This window comes from Anolis sagrei, chromosome 2 (assembly GCF_037176765.1).
Source record: "Anolis sagrei isolate rAnoSag1 chromosome 2, rAnoSag1.mat, whole genome shotgun sequence".
Classification (NCBI taxonomy): domain Eukaryota; kingdom Metazoa; phylum Chordata; class Lepidosauria; order Squamata; family Dactyloidae; genus Anolis; species Anolis sagrei.
Window position 1 is genome coordinate 301,087,280 of NC_090022.1, and position 17,521 is coordinate 301,104,800.

Here is a 17,521-nt window from a genome sequence, read left to right on the forward strand (position 1 = left end):
TACAGTATTTTACCGTATTATTATTATTACATTTATTATTTTACTCTATTATTTTTGGAAGGATATGTAAGCACATTTACATTGAAGAAGGTCAGAATAATAGTTTAACCAGAGTTGGGCAGTCTTATCTTAATGTGTGCAGATCCCAGTAGGGTGGCCTTCTGCAGCTGACAGGTAGTAGTTTTGTCAGCACCAATTGTGTTTAAGTGCAGGCCAAGGTCTTTAGGCTCTGCACCCAGTCTGCCTATCACCACCACGACCACCTTGACCAGCTAGTGCCAGAGTCTTTGCAGTTCAGTCATTAAATCCTCATATCGTGTCAGCTTTTCTTGTTGTTGTTGTTGTTGTTGTTGTTGTTATTTTACTGACACAAAAACACAGTATGTCACAGCAAATGAGATCTATTATTATTATTATTATTATTATTATTATTATTATGCTGAGAGAGGGTCTGTTGTGTGACTTGTCCCATCTGCGCCTGCAGCAGATCAACCAGGACTTGAACATCCAGCTGCTCAAGGACGGCTACCGGTTAGACGAGATCCCGGACGACGAGGACCTGGACCTCATCCCCCCGAAGTCGGTGAACCCCACCTGCATGTGCTGCCAAGCCACCTCCTCCACCGCCTGCCACATCCAGTAATGAAGCGAGGGAGGCCTGGCGAGGGGCGACGATCAGTGCTTTCCACGATAACTGTAAAACTTAACAGCCATTGCTTCCTCCTATGGTAGGACGTGCACCTCTTTGTGTTCATGGAGCCAGGAGAAACCAAAAACAAAACAAAACAAAACAAATATTTCATTTTACAATCCTCTTTCTCATTTTTCTTTTCGGTTGTCACAAGTGAGCCGTGAGGTGCCGGGTGTGGCTTCTTGGCCAAGAGCGTCCAGTCGGCCCCCTTGAGCCCGAGCCCGGCTTCCAAGCGTCCCGTATGGGGTTTGGAGCAGGGCGAGGGGCAGGTGAGCCCCTCCAGGTGTCCCTTCCTGCCTCTGTCCATTCCACCTGCAGCCAGGGCCCAAAAGGCATCCGTCTCTGCCCGGGCAGGGGATGATGGGCTGGCAGGCATTCACTTGGGCGTGGGCGGTAGGTAGGAGCGGGAACGAATGGAGGATCTAGTTGGGTATTGACATTTTTCTAAATGACCGTGGTCTTTGCAGCATGCTTCCAAATAAGTAACACTAACTATAGTAAATAATGCAGCACAACACAGACTAGTCAGAGTTTGCTAAATTTCATTCTTATTGGTCTTGCTTTATGTTTACAGTAGAGAGCTTCAGTGGAATGAACAATCGTGTAGTCTAGGCACGGGCAAACTTTGGCCCTTCCTCCAGGTGTTTTGGGCTCCAGCTCCCACAATTCATAACAGCCTCAGTGTTGCGCTCCAGAGCTGAAATATTCCTCTGACTTTAAACACAACACGTATCTCCCTCTACGTCCCCCCTCGCAGTTTGAGATCATCCAGGGAGGCCCTGCTCTTGGTCCCACCAGCCTCGCAAGTGCACTTGGCAGGGACGAGGGACAGGGCCTTCTCGGCGGTGGCCTCCCACCTATGAAATTTGCTCCCCAGCAAAATTAGGTTAACTACATCCCTCGTGTTGCATTCCAAAACAGGAATAATCCTCTGACTTTAAACACCACACGTTGCATAGGAAAAAACAATCCTTTTACTGAAGATAAGTAAAAAGCAGCAAAGTAAAAGCACTTTAAGGAAATAGGTAAATCCAATTAGGTATGAAGATAAGCAGGAATAAATTAGTCCAAGGTAGAGTTCAGCAACGTTCATAAAAGCAAAATACACACCTCTCCAAAACAATCCAGAAAATCAGGAATACATTGATCCAAGGCTTGGGTAAGCAATCATGAAAACCAGGAATCCAAAACCATGAACAAGAAATATCTTAGCATGGAACTTCAAAGCAAAGTTTCCATAAAAACAAGGATGAGAACTTGGCGTGATTCTGAACGATGCTTCATCAGACTACACATCCCACACTTGAGACTTTTATCCCCTTGTTAGCTAGGTTCCTAGCGGTCAGAAATTGGTTTCTCTTTAGTTGAGGCTTTGTTATTGTTTTCTGTCGAAGCCTGGCAGAGCGCCTAAGCCTTTGCACAGCCCTCCTGTTGTGACTAAACTCTTCTCGTCTATCGATGCTTCATCAGACTACACATCCCACACTTGAGACTTTTATCCCCTTGTTAGCTAGGTTCCTAGTGGTCAGAAATTGGTTTCTCTTTAGTTGAGGCCTTGTTATTGTTTTCTGTCGAAGCCTGGCAGAGCGCCTAAGTCTTTGCACAGCCCTCCTGTTTTGACTAAACTCTTCTCATCTATTGATGCTTCATCTGACTACACATCCCAAACTTGAGACTTTTATCCCCTTGTTAGCTAGGTCCCTAGCGGTCAGAAATTGGTTTCTCTTTAGTTGAGGCTTTGTTATTGTTTTCTGTCGAGGCCTGGCAGAGCGCCTAAGCCTTTGCACAGCCCTCCTGTTTTGACTAAACTCTTCTCATCTATCTCTCGGCTTGTTATCTACTTGCTCATTAATTTCTGCAGGTGCTGAGCTATTTTCATCTTCATCCCCACCCCCACCCCCACCCCCAGGGACATTCTTCTGGGAAAACTAAAGGGATCTCCTGGTCATTCTCTGCATCAATATCACTGACCAAACCATTGCCATCTTGAAACTCATCTTGAACCTCATTAACATGAGCTTAAGTGGCTGAGGGGGAAAAGGAAGGGGCCTGAGGCTGTTAGGAATGGTGGGAGTTGGAGTCCAAAACACCTGGAGGGTTGAAGTTTACCCATACCTGTCTTAACATGTTGTTATGTACGTCAGCCTTAGACCGAGATATAGCTCAGTCCCTAGGTTTTGTGAAGCAGAGTTGAGATACGAGGCCTATTTCCCACCCGTTATCCAGGAATAGCCAAACTAAAACAATTTAACAAGTCACCCCCCATTGACGTTTGAAAGTCAGTGACCTCGGGCCGCATCACTCTATATAGAGAGAGAAACCCACCCAAGACTGAGCCCTTCGTTTCCTAAACTCCAGCCGGAGAGAAACGATCGTATCAGAAACAAAAGGACCGAACTTGAGGAAAAACACCTTAATCCCCTTTAAAGAGCGTCTACCTAGAGATTAACTAATCAATATCTAATTTTTCACAATTGGTTTGCGGTCGTTGAGCCACGCAACCATCCCAGCTCTTTTAGCTTTGCACTGCTTAACTTTTCACCTCCCTCCCCTTCTTTTGTGTTTTATCTCCTGCCAGGTGTCTGGGTTGGGAAAGGAGTTGGCTTTGCATTGATCGGTCTGCACTGAAGAGGTGAAACGGTTCAGGCACTTTCTAGTTTAGATGCAGGGTCTCCTTCCTGGTGTGTGCTTTCCACAGGTAGCATGGAAAGTGTAGCTATTGCTCTGCTCCATCTTCACTACTCCCACCAGTTTTAGAGGGCTTTTTCCCCATGTCAGGAGCGACTTGAGAAAACTGCAAGTCGCTTCTGGTGTGAGAGTATTGGCCATCTGCAAGGATGTTGCCCAGGGGACACCCAGATGTGTTACCATCCTGTGGGAAACTTCTCTCATGTCCTCGCATGGGAAGCTGGAGCTGACAAGCAAGAGCTCACCCCGCTCCCCGGATCTATAGTTCACCCACAATCAAATAGCATGATAGAATTGAACCAAACAGAGCACACAGGACTCCCATGACCAACAGAAAATACTGGAAGTGTTTGGTAGGCATTGACCTTGAGTTTAGGAGTTGTAGTTCATCTGCATCCAGATAGCACCGTGGACTCAAACAATGATGGATCTGGACCAAATTTGGTTCAGATACTCAATATGCCCAAATTTGAACCCTGGTGGAGTTTGGGGGAAATAGACCTTAACATTTGGGAGTGTTAGTCGCTGGGATTTATAGTTCAACTCCAATCAAAGAGCATTCTGAACCCCACCAATGATAGAATTGGGCCAAACTTCCCACACAGAAGCTCCATGATTTGGATCAAATTTGGCACGGATACTCAATATGCCCAAATGTGAACACTGGTGGAGTTTGGGGGAAATAGACCTTGACATTTGGGAGTTGTAGTTGCTGGAATTTATAGTTAACTTACAATGAAAGAGCATTCTGAATCCCGTCAACGATAGAATTCGGCCAAACTTCCCACATAGAACCCCCATGACCAACAGAAAATATTGTGTTTTTTGATGGTCTTTGGTGACCCCTCTGACACCCCCTCATGACCCCCTCAAGGGTCCCGACCCCCAGGTTGAGAAACACTGGTGTCGCCCATTGCGCCCCTGGGAGCTCCGTTTTAAAGAGGTCAGTTTTTTTTTCAATGTTAGGACGACTTGAGAAACTGCAAGTCGCTTCTGGTGTGAGAGTATTGGCCATCTGCAAGGATGTTGCCCAGGGGACGCCCAGATGTGTTACCATCCTGTGGGAAGCTTCTCTCATGTCCTCGCATGGGAAGCTGGAGCTGACAAACAAGAGCTCACCCTGCTCCTGGATTCAAACTGTCAATCTTTCAGAGACCTAAGATGGAGAAAATCTTGTGGCTTCTCCTTGCTTTTGTGTCTGTATGCTTCTGCGAAAGGGACAGATGCCAGTATGGAAACCACGACATCTTGTGGGGTTGCCATCTGAAATCTGGATGTAGTACCAGATCCACAAAAAGTGCCACAACCACGTCTTGTGGACATTTCGCACGTTACAGGGGCCAACCTGGGTTTTGCCATAGCTCATCCTGTTCAAAGAAGATACAGTCCATCGCAGCTCCTTCCTGAGCGTGTCTATGGGAGTCCCACGCTTGCAAGCATGCAGTGCTGTTGTTTACATGCACACTTGGCATTGTAAGTGCATATGAAAAGCATCGTAGCAAGGTGCCTGTGAAAGGGAATGCACTGAATTCATTTTACTGTTGTTGTTGATTCTTTGTCATGGCACACACTGGAATTCAAGGCTTCCTGTAGGTTTCCTTCCTGCTTGGAATTGCGTTAGGAGTCCATAACTCACTCAGATTTGGGAAGGATGTCGTGATTCTGCAGCATCCTTGCATCTGAGAATTCCTGGCAGATGGCTGGCTGTTTGGAAGGTTTTTCTATTTCTGCAGTGGCTTAGGCAGGCTAGATTTATCTCACGAGCTGTCAGAAAAGTCATTACATGCTGGCCCTGATGGTTCCTGAATCTTTCACAACACCGTGCCCCAGTAGACCTGGAAAGTGTCTGCAGGGAGCCGTTCCTCTTCTCTTTTTCCCATTCTCCCTCTTGAGTAGCTTTTTGGTCTAGTTTTCCATCTTTGAGAGAGTGAGGACCATGTTATGAACCCCAAATGGTTCGTGTTCTTTTGATGCAGAGTGTTCAAGGAATAGGAAGGCAGCTTAGATCAATAAGGCACTTCAGAGACCAAATTTGGTTTTAACACTTTTCATGTAACATTTATTGAACACAATCACATTAGAATCACATCAAGACAGAGCTCTCCTTCATTCATCTCAAGCATTCAAACATACTCACTAGGCTTGTTTGATCCAAAAAAATGGTTCAAAACTCATTTAGGATGTGGTTCGATTCTGAAATCAATTCCGATTTTCACAGAAAAAAAATGTTCAAAACTTTTAGAAACTTCTTAGACTTCTGAATCATTTTGTTAATGGTTTGAAAGTGTTATTTCCTGTTTCATTGGGTAGTATTTACTTTGAAAGTAGTTGTTTTACTTCAGAAATGGAGAAAATCAAGCGGAGGAAATGCCTTCCTTCTCTGGTTTAAAACTGGCTTCTCTGGCTTGAGCCAAGGCCAGGAAATTCCTTCCTTCTCTGGTTTAAAACTGGCTTCTCTGGCTCAAGCGGAGGCCAGGAAATTCCTTCCTTCTCTGGTTTAAAACTGGCTTCTCTGGCTTGAGCCAAGGCCAGGAAATTCCTTCCTTCTCTGGTTTAAAACTGGCTTCTCTGGCTTGAGCCAAGGCCAGGAAATTCCTTCCTTCTCTGGTTTAAAACTGGCTTCTCTGGCTTGAGCCAAGGCCAGGAAATTCCTTCCTTCTCTGGTTTAAAACTGGCTTCTCTGGCTTGAGCCGAGGCCAGGAAATTCCTTCCTTCTCTGGTTTTAAACTGGTTTCTCTGGCTTGAGCCAAGGCCAGGAAATTCCTTCCTTCTCTGGTTTTAAACTGGTTTCTCTGGCTTGAGCCGAGGCCAGGAAATTCCTTCCTTCTCTGGTTTAAAACTGGCTTCTCTGGCTTGAGCCAAGGCCAGGAAATTCCTTCCTTTTCTGATTTAAAACTGGCTTCTCTGGCTTCAGCTGAGGACAGGAAATTCCTTCCTTTTATGGTTTAAAACTGGCTTCTCTGGCTTCAGCTGAGGACAGGAAATTCCTTCCTTCTCTGGTTTAAAACTGGCTTCTCTGGCTTGAGCCAAGGCCAGGAAATTCCTTCCTTCTCTGGTTTAAAACTGGCTTCTCTGGCTTGAGCCGAGTCCAGGGACCTGAAGCAGGGAAAAGCTGGATAATTTCTGACTCACTTCATGAGTCGTAACAAAAATGGCAGAAAAGGCTTCGGAAGGGCAAAGGGACTTCTGGTTTTCTTAAAAACTTCGAAATCGCTTCAAAAAGGTAATTTTTCCGACTTTATTCCAAATTACAAAGATTCTGACGGTACCGAACCATGCCTAATACTCATAGACACACACTGGCCTCTCTGAAGGAAGATGATCAGGCTTCTTCAAGAGGATGCACGTTCAGGAAACGTGCTTAATTTTGGGATCCCTTGCGTTATATAGCCAAAGTCAGTCTTTCTTTTTGATGAACATGTTGTTCTGTTCTCATAGTTTCAAGACATTCTAGGCTTATGGGGTACCACCTGCACTCCCTACACGCTTTGCTGCACACCTCATTGTCCATCCAGCTATGTCTTACTGCTTCCTCACTTCATCTGCCAAGTCCGACCCATATCATGCTTTGTATGAACTCCATGTTTTCTTCTGGTCTTCTACATGCATTCACACATTCATTCTTTGCAACCGCAGCTTTTCTAGAGCTGCCTTCAAGGAGAGACAGCGTCTCGCTTTGCAGTTTGCCTCTTCCTTTGCAACAGTTTCCATAGTGAGCTTTGCTAATTGGAGAAATAGCCTGACATCCGGGGAGAAGAGCATGATCATACTTCTCGTTAAGATTCACACTGGAAACTGATACAGAAGGCCACAGAGAGAGGAAATATCCTGAGTGATTCAAGGAAGCTTTGTTTCTCTTGTTTGTCCCAATATTTGTTGTCTTCATTTCCCATCTTTAGAGGTTCTGATAGACTATCAAGTGGAGTACATCAGGGCTTCTTTTGGTCCTTGTCTCTCCATGAAAAAGCCCTCTGGTGACTTAATCAGTTCGCCCTACTCTTCAAATGCAGGAGATGAGTTTTTCTTTAAGTATTTCCATCCTCTTGGGACACGTCCCTTGGATTTAGCTGTTAGGGAATGCACAAAAGGTGCTTAGTACTTTGACATGAGACTAGAACAGAACAAGGGCAAACTTTGGACCTCTCTCTAGTTGTTTTGGACTTCAGCTCCCGCAATTCCTAAATGCCAGTAGACTATTAGGAACTGTGGGAGTTGAAGCCCAAAACACCTAGAAGGAAGGCCAAAGTTTGCCCATGCGTGGGCTAGAAGCAGGTGGGGAAACTACTACTTCTCTGAGTGCACCAAATTCAGGAGCACTTGGCTCTGGTGGAGCAGGACATCCACCACTCTGGTTTTGGAGAACTCCATGGTAGCTTTTTTGTTGTTGCCTTTGCACTCTTCAGACTGTTCTTTTGGGGGAATCTTTCCCTCAAGCATAGCTTTGCTTTCAGGGTTCGTTTGTCTTCCACCAAGAACCTTCTTTCACAAGTCCTCCATGTGCAACTCAACCTCAGTAGGTTTGGCTCAGCCAGTATTTAGGAATGTCGTCTCATCTGGATCGAGCATCTTCTTTTTACCGTGACTTCCTCGCTCCTGTTCACTCCAGGGGCAGAACTGGTCTTTCTTTGGGTTGTTGTAGGTTTTTCCGGGCTATATGGCCATGTTCTGGAGGCAGTTTTTCTCCTGACGTTTCGCCTGCATCTATGGCAAGCATCCTCAGAGGTAGTGAGGTCTCGACAATACATGGTCTTTCTTTGTTCCATCTTGATGTCAGCTCTCCTCCAAAGACAGTATTTCTTTGGCAGAGAGAGGAAGCCCAGCCTACCTCCCCCCTCACTTTGCACATGTTTCGTGGCCCTTTTGGAGGCACCTCACAGAAGAAAGAGCCACGTGCTTCCATTCTGCTGCTCCTACACCCCTGCTGTTTGTAGCCAGGGGCAAGTAGTGACAGGTATCATTGTCTGAATGCTGCAGAGAGGTTTGACAGTGCGGAAGCAATTCCCAATAGCTGTGCGCACAGCATTCGATCAACAGCTGTCAGATCTTGAGCTGTGAATCTGAAAACTCTTGAAGCTGTCAAGAGGAGCGCAACAGGACCTTCCTTCGCTCCCTGTAAACTTGAGTTCCTTGGTTTCCTGGCATACTCTAAGCAACCGGGATCTGTCCTCTTTGTCAAGGAGTGAGCCACTTTGGAGAGAATGCTGGGATTGGCACCTTCCTTAGATGAGAAGTCATAGAGGTCAATAACCATATCAGTTCAGTCCAGCTTGGCAATCCATAATAAAAAATACAAGTTGCTCCTTCTGCACAAGGTGAAAGGAAGGTGCAGGGCTTGGGAGCATTGTGTTTTTATGTTCTGAGAAGGTAGGGGACCTCTTGCCCACTTGCCTTCATCCCTCTCTCAGAGGCTGTCTCCTCCAAGAGATAGGATGCCAAGCCTTCTGCAGGAAGGCGGCCTTCCATCGCTGCAATACTGTCCAGCGCATAGACCTTTCTTATGGGCCGAGGCAGAGGCCTATTTCCCCTACAACATTAGAGGCCATCGTGCCAAAGATCAGAATTCTGCTTTCCACAATCAATTCTCAACGCAAGTGCAATGAAGTTGTGGACAAAGAGATGCACCAGGCAGCAGTCAAGATGTACTTTAGCTGTGTCCAGTGGCTAGCTCTAGTAGGATCGTAAGGCTTGTTAAATGGCACACGTTAATCATTCACACCTTGAAGTTAGTTGTGAACGTTGTCTCCTTGCCCTTGTGCCCCTGCTAGGAATAAAAGAGTCTCTCTGTGCTGTATTGAAGTATCCCAATTGGCCCCTTCCTCACTCCCATCCCCATTGGTAAACAAGGCCTGTTCAGAACCTACTCCCCATCCACCTGCTCCAAAAAACAGCCCATCTTTCCCCAAAGACAGGCCTGGGCAAACTTTGGCCCTTCCTCCAGGTGTTTTGGACTTCAACTCCCACACTTCCTAACATTCCAAAACACCTGGAGGGCTGAAGTTTGCCCATGCCTTCCCAATGAGGTGCTCTGGAAGGGGAGTTGTACAATACACATGGGGAAGTGTGTATGGTTCCATCTGGGCCATGAAAACTGTGAGAGTCTGGGCAAGAGCCTGGACACATGCATGCTTGTTCTCTGACAATGGCAGGAGGCAGATATGGGAGATGCAGTAGGCCATGACAGTCAGGGCAGGGGTATGATGTGGAAGATACGATGGGTCATGGCAGTTAGTCCACCTTCCAGGTGCTTCGCCCTCCTTTGACTAATGTCCCCCTCTTGCAATCTAACCAGGAGCCATCTTCTTCTCTGAACTCTCTCAAGGGTGAGCGTGGGATCCTTGTAGAAGTCCTGGCCTAGTTGCCCATCAGGCAACATGCACCTTGTCGAAGGCTTTCATGGCTGGAATCACTCAGTTCTTGTGGGTTTTTTTGGGCTATACGGCCATGTTCTAGAAGCATTTCTCCTGACGTTTCGCCTACATCTATGGCAAGCTTCCTCAGAGGTGAGGTCTGAGACCTCACCTCTGAGGAAGCTTGCCATAGATGCAGGCGAAACGTCAGGAGAAATGCTTCTAGAACATGGCCATATAGCCCAAAAAAACCCACAAGAACTGAACATGCACCTTATTTATTGCCAAGAGCAGATTCATAAGATCGACCCCACCTTTTAAAAATACTCTCGTTACTAACTAATACTCTCGTTTTGCACACACTACAGCACAGCTATTAGGGGAAGGAAGTGATGGGGAAAGAAACCATCACTGCTGGTTTGGTTTTCCTTTCCTCAGAACTGGCCGGCAGGAAGCAGCTGTTTGTATTATTATTATAATATTATTATTCAATTTTGGAAGGAGAAAGGACCTTTTTGTTTGTTTGCACTATCTATTGAACTGTCTCTTCTCTCTGCGCTGTCAGGCAATGTTTCCAGGGCTGCAGAGATGCGACAGACCTTTCCTTTGTGCCAGAAATGTGTGCCATGATGGAGAGAGATGAACCCGCTTGCAGAGCAAGTGATGTCTTGTGGCAAAGGCCATTGAGAAAGGGCGGCTTTGTTGGTCATTTGCCTCCCCAATGGAAACAATGACTGACATCAGTTGGGTGCCATAGAATATTCTGCTCCCTATGTCCCTTGCAGCTGCCCCTTAAAACCAATGGAGGAAGAGTGAAGGAAGGAGGAAGATTTGGGTGGTCTGAGTGTATGATGAGGGGGGAAGAAGCGAGTGCATTCCAAGTCAGAATGCATGGTCCATATCCTTCCTATCTGAACAAAGACCAGCCCCTTCCTCCTCCTCAAACTTGCATTCTCCCTTCCCATTGACTAAGAGCAGCAACCCAAACCTCTCTTGCTACTTCACCACACTAGAGATGAATCCACTTTAAATCCGGTTCCTGCCTCCTGCAGAATTCTGGGGTTTGTAGTTTAGTGAGGCTGTTAAAGCCTCCTCATAGAATCATAGAATCAAAGAGTTCATAGAATCAAATATGTGAGAGGAAGCCACAGGGAGGAGGGAGCAAGCTTGTTTTCTGCTTCCTTGGAGACTAGGACGCAATGGAACAATGGCTTCAAACTACAAGAGAGGAGATTCCATCTGAACATGAGGAAGAACTTCCTGACTGTGAGAGCCGTTCAGCAGTGGAACTCTCTGCCCCGGAGGGAGTGTGGTGGAGGCTCCTTCTTTGGAAGCTTTTAAGCAGAGGCTGGATGGCCATTTGTCAGGGGTGATTTGAATGCAATATTCCTGCTTCTTGGCAGAATGGGGTTGGACTGGATGGCCCATGAGGTCTCTTCCAACTCTTTGATTCTATGATTCTATGAGTTGGAAGAGACCTCCTGGGCCATCCAGTCCAAACCCATTCTGCCAAGAAGCAGGAATCACCCCATTCAAATCACCCCTGACAGATGGCCATCCAGCCTCTGTTTCAAAGCTTCCAAAGAAGGAGCCTCCACCACACTCCAGGGCAGAGAGTTCCACTGCTGAATGGCTCTCACAGTCAGGAAGTTCTTCCTCATGTTCAGATGGAATCTCCTCTCTTGTAGTTTGAAGCCATGGTTCCATTGCATCCTAGTCTCCAGGGAAGCAGAAAGGAAGCTTGCTCCCTCCTCCCTGTGGCTTCCTCTCACATATTTATACATGGCTATCATATCTCCTCTCAGCCTTCTCTTCTTCAGGCTAAACATGCCCAGCTCCTTAAGCCGCTCCTCATAGCGCTTGTTCTCCAGACCCTTGATAATTTTAGTCGCCCTCCTCTGGACACATTCCAGCTTGTCAATATCTCTCTTGAATTGTGGTGCCCAGAATTGGACACAATATTTTAGGTGTGGTCTTACCAAGGCAGAATAGAGCATGGGGAGCATTACTTCCCTAGATCTAGACACTATGCTCCTATTGATGCAGGCCAAAATCCCATTGGCTTTTTTTGCCGCCACATCACAGACCCCAGAATCCTCCCTAAACTACAGACCCCAGAATTCTGCAGTAGGCAACAACTGGATTTAAAGTGGATTAATTCTCTAGTGTGATGAGGTCCCTTGGTGTTGACCACTTTGGAAGTGCAATGCAAGAGAACATCTCTCTTCCCCAGTCCAGAAAGAGACACACGCATGGGTAGACCATAGATAGGTTGAGTCTCCCTTATCCAAAATATTCAGGATCTGATTTTTGGGTGGATTTTGGAATGCCTATATTTGCATATATTGTATGTCTCAAAAAATGGGGTGCACCTTAGATTTGCAAAGAACGACAAGTGGCACCCCACATTTTGTTTTAACACCTAAACCCTGTCTCAGAATTTGACCATTCTTGCTCCATCAGCTCTCTCATTGAATAAAGTGATGCATTTGCAAGCATGATGCCACTGTTATTCCATTATAGTGGAGCTCAGTCACTGACAACTATTGGCAGCAAGTCCTGGTTGTATCTTTGATCCCTTATGGCACACCTGAGATTGCACTACAAAGCCACATTGAAACAAAAGGTTATTGCAAATGCAGAAGAACAAGGGAATAGTCCGGCAAGTCAGTGTTTTATTTCTTCTTAGAATCAAAGCAATTTATTTTGTTGGTGGTTCTGAAATGAGCATGTGTCTTACAATTGATGACATCCGAGAAATGTCCATAGTGAATGATGGACTGGGAAGAAAGGGGGCTAGTTGCACATCCAGCGTCGGATGAGTGTTTCCTCAAGGAGCCCAGACGAAGACTGAGAAGAAGGGGAAGTGGGAAATACTTGGGTTACACTGTAAAACAAAGTCATTCCAGACATTTCCATGATTGTCGAAGGCTTTCATGGCCGGAATCACTGGGTTGTTGTGGGTTTTTCCGGGCTATATGGCCATGTTCTAGAGGCATTTTCTCCTGACGTTTCGCCTGCATCTATGGCAAGCATCCTCAGAGGTAGTGAGGTCTGTTGGAAGTAGGAAAATGGGTTTATATATCTGTGGAATGACCAGGGTGGGACAAAGGACTTTTGTCTGCTGGAGCAAGGTGTGAATGTTTCAACTGACCACCTTAATTAGCATTTGATGGCTTGGCAGTGCCTGGGGGAATCTTTTGTTGAGAGGTGATTAGATGTGCCTGATTATTTACTCTCTGTTGTTTTGCTGTTGTAATTTTTGAGTTTTTTAATATTGGTAGCCAGATTTTGTTCATTTTTATGGTTTCCTCCTTTCTGTTGAAATTGTCCACCTGCTTCTTGTGGATTTCAATGGCTTCTCTGTGTAGTCTGACATGGTGGTTGTGAGAGTGGTCCAGCATTTCTGTGTTCTCCAATAATATGCTGTGTCCCGGTTGGTTCCTTAGGTGCTCTGCTATGGATGATTTCTCTGGTTGGAGTAGTCTGCAGTGCCTTTCATGTTCCTTGATTCTCACAACCACAATGCCAGACTACACAGAGAAGCCATTGAAATCCACAAGAAGCAGGTGGACAATTTCAACAGAAAGGAGGAAACCATGAAAATGAACAAAATCTGGCTACCAATATTAAAAAAAAAACTCTAAAATTACAACAGCAAAACAACAGAGAGTAAACAATCAGGCACATTTAATCACCTCTCAACAAAAGATTCCCCCAGGCACCGCCAAGCCATCAAATGCTAATCAAGGTGGTCAGTTGAAACATTCACACCTAACTCCAGCAGACAAAAGTCCTTTGTCCCACCCTGGTCATTCCACAGAGATATAAACCCATTATCCTAATTCCAACAGACCTCACTACCTCTGAGGATGCTTGCCATAGATGCAGGCGAAACGTCAGGAGAAAATGCCTCTAGAACATGGCCATATAGCCCGAAAAAACCCACAAGAACTGAATGTAATGTTTGTTTGTGGGATTAGCAGAACTCAAAAACCACTGGACGAATTGACATCAAATTTGGGCGCAAGACACCTAACAACCCAATGTACGTCCTTCACTCAAAAAAATTGATTTTGTCATTTGGGAGTTGTAATTGCTGGGATGTATAGTTCACCTACAATCAAAGAGCATTCTGAACCCCACCAAAGATGGACTTGAACCAAACTTGGCACACAGTTCTCCCATGACCAACAGAAAATACTGGAAGTGTTTGGTGGGCAGTGTCCTTTGGTTTTGGAGTTGTAGTTCACCTACATCCAGAGATCACTGTGGACTCAAAAAATGGCCATATAGCCCAGAAAAACCTACAACAACCCATTTCCATGATTGTTGGCACACTTTTTGCCCTTTGAGAAAAGTAGCTGGGAAGGGAGGGGGACATATTTACTAATCTTGGCTGGGTGGTGGTCAGTGGAGTTGACCCATGTTTGCAGCTGCATCTGGGATATTTCAAGGGTCATTGTGTAAGAGTAGTCGCTCCCCTCTTTTTGTCTATCAGGTCTCCTTGAAGGAAAGCTCGACCAATGCTGGATGTGGGACTGGCCCCCTTTCCCCAAAGGCTGGCAAATGAAGTGTTTCTGGTTTTGGGATATTTGGGGTTTCCCGATGAGGGAGACTCGACCTTCTTCTACCCAATGCTGTTTCAATGCCCTCTCATTTGGAGTGTCTCTCCTCCTAAGCCCCCCACCTCCAGATCTCCTTGAAGGGAAGCTCAGCCAATGCTGGATGTGGGACTGGCCCCCTTTCCCCAAAGGCTGGCAAATGAAGTGTTTCTGGTTTTGGGGATATTTGGGGTTTCCCAATGAGGGAGACTTGACCTTCTTCTACCCAATGGTGTTTCGATGCCCTCTTATTTGGAGTGTCTCTCCTCCTAAGCCCCCCACCCCCAGATCTCCTTGAAGGGAAGCTCAGCCAATGCTGGATGTGGGACTGGCCCCCTTTCCCCAAAGGCTGGCAAATGAAGTGTTTCTGGTTTTGGGATATTTGGGATTTCCCGATGAGGGAGACTCAACCTTCTTCTACCCAATGCCGTTTCAATGCCCTCTCATTTGGAGTGTCTCTCCTCCTAAGCCCCCCACCTCCAGATCTCCTTGAAGGGAAGCTCAACCAATGCTGGATGTGGGACTGGCCCCCTTTCCCCAAAGGCTGGCAAATGAAGTGTTTCTGGTTTTGGGATATTTAGGATTTCCCAATGAGGGAGACTCGACCTTCTTCTACCCAATGCCATTTCAATGCCCTCTTATTTGGAGTGTCTCTCCTCCTGAGCCCCCCACCTCCAGATCTCCTTGAAGGGAAGCTCAGCCAATGCTGGATGTGGGACTGGCCCCCTTTCCCCAAAGGCTGGCAAATGAAGTGTTTCTGGTTTTGGGATATTTGGGATTTCCCGATGAGGGAGACTCGACCTTCTTCTACCCAATGGTGTTTCAATGCCCTCTTATTTGGAGTGTCTCTCCTCCTAAGCCCCCCACCTCCAGATCTCCTTGAAGGGAAGCTCAGCCAGTGCTGGATGTGGGACTGGCCCCCTTTCCCCAAAGGGAAATGAAGTGTTTCTGGTTTTGGGATATTTGGGATTTCCCAATGAGGGAGACTCGACCTTCTTCTACCCAATGCTGTTTCAATGCTCTCTTATTTGGAGTGTCTCTCCTCCTAAGCCCCCCACCTCCAGATCTCCTTGAAGGGAAGCTCAACTAATGCTGGATGTGGGACTGGCCCCCTTTCCCCAAAGGCTGGCAAATGAAGTGTTTCTGGTTTTGGGATATTTGGGATTTCCCGATGAGGGAGACTCAACCTTCTTCTACCCAATGCTGTTTCAATGCCCTCTTATTTGGAGTGTCTCTCCTCCTAAGCCCCCCACCTCCAGATCTCCTTGAAGGGAAGCTCAGCCAATGCTGGATGTGGGACTGGCCCCCTTTCCCCAAAGGCTGGCAAACGAAGTGTTTCTGGTTTTGGGATATTTGGGATTTCCCGATGAGGGAGACTCAACCTTCTTCTACCCAATGCTGTTTCAATGCCCTCTCATTTGGAGTGTCTCTCCTCCTAAGCCCCCCACCTCCAGATCTCCTTGAAGGGAAGCTCAACCAATGCTGGATGTGGGACTGGCCCCCTTTCCCCAAAGGCTGGCAAATGAAGTGTTTCTGGTTTTGGGATATTTAGGATTTCCCAATGAGGGAGACTCGACCTTCTTCTACCCAATGCCATTTCAATGCCCTCTTATTTGGAGTGTCTCTCCTCCTGAGCCCCCCACCTCCAGATCTCCTTGAAGGGAAGCTCAACCAATGCTGGATGTGGGACTGGCCCCCTTTCCCCAAAGGCTGGCAAATGAAGTGTTTCTGGTTTTGGGATATTTGGGATTTCCCGATGAGGGAGACTCAACCTTCTTCTACCCAATGGTGTTTCAATGCCCTCTCATTTGGAGTGTCTCTCCTCCTGAGCTGGCGTTTGAGAAGGGCGGGGTACAAATATCTGAAATAAATAAAATCAATATTGGGTTCCTCTGGGGCTGAAAGAGGGACTGATGGAAAAAGGGTCCTAAGAAAAGCCAGAGGATGAGCCAGGTTTCAAATTTCACAAGCAAATGGGAGTCTCCCTCCAAATTGGCCCTTTGGGGTTTGGAGAGCTTGGCTCGTTGCTTAAGAGCCCTTTTGGGGTGCCTGTCATATCGCTGCCCCTCGAACCTTGCCCCACAAAGGCAGACCCCCAGCGGGGACCCCCTTGGTTTGTGCCGCTCCTCCTCGCAAGTCAGCCTCCATCTCCTCGCCAATGTCCGTCTTCTTTTGCTTTCCTGATTCAGACGATGTAGCACAGTCCTTCTTCTTTTCCCCATCATGTAGAATACTGCCTTAAACAGATCTGTTCGGTTGTGTTTTCTCTCTCTCTCTCTTTCTCTCTCTCTCTCTCTAATTTGCCATCAGGTTTATGTATTACTTAATTTATTTTTTTTGAAATGTGGTTTTTGGAAAATCATGATACATGTATAATATTTTTTTAACGTTTCCATTGCAGTATTTATCATTGTTACTGGTTGTGTGTAGTGTAACAGAATTAATATTAAAAAAAAGAAGCATACATATGACATCTGCCTCCGGAACTTTTGTCACCTGTTCTTTAACCGGGGGAGGAAAAGTGGGGAGGGCCTTTGGAAAATGCTTATCATACCAAATAATCATTAGAGAGCAATCATCAGAGATTGGTTCTGGTTGCTTCTGGAGTGAGAGAATCAGCCGTCTATGAAGACGTTGCCCAGGGGACGCCCGGATGTCTTGCAATCCTGCGAGGAGGCTTCTCTCATGTCCCCCATGGGAGAACACTATTACAGGGAAAACCAGCTGATCCCTAATCCATCTAAAACACAGACTTGTGCCTTTCACCTTAAGAACAGACAAGCATCCCGAGCTCTGAGGATAATTACCTGGGAAGGAAGGAATCCCACTGGAGCATTGCAGCACACCCAAATACCTGGGAGAAGTCACTCTGGACCATGCTCTGACCTACAAGAAGTACTGCCTGAATATCAAGCAAAAAGTGGGTACTAGAAACAATATCATACGAAAGCTGACTGGCACAACCTGGGGATCACAACCAGACACAGTGAAGACATCTGCCCTTGCACTTTGCTACTCTGCTGCTGAGTATGCATGGAACACATTTTACCACGCTAAAACAGTGGATGTCGCTCTTATGAGGCATGCCGTATCATAACGGGGTGTCTGCGCCCTACACCACTGGAGAAATTACACTGTTTAGCCAGTATTGCACCACCTGACATCCACCGGGAAGTAGCAGCCAATAGTGA

General features: G+C 46.4%; 1 protein-coding gene across 2 annotated transcripts in view; it reads left to right on the forward strand.

Annotated features, from left to right (window-relative positions):
- Positions 1-9,170, forward strand: part of FAM219A (family with sequence similarity 219 member A) — a 117,162-nt gene extending 107,992 nt beyond the window's left edge. The window contains exon 6 of one of the 2 annotated variants that reach the window (XM_060761136.2): positions 488-9,170. In XM_060761136.2, coding sequence (XP_060617119.1) covers positions 488-643 — 156 coding nt within the window. In that variant the 3' untranslated portion in view covers positions 644-9,170. Of the gene's footprint in view, positions 1-484 lie in introns of both variants that reach the window. The other variant, XM_060761135.2, reaches the window with a different exon arrangement.
- Positions 9,171-17,521: the final 8,351 nt, after the last annotated feature.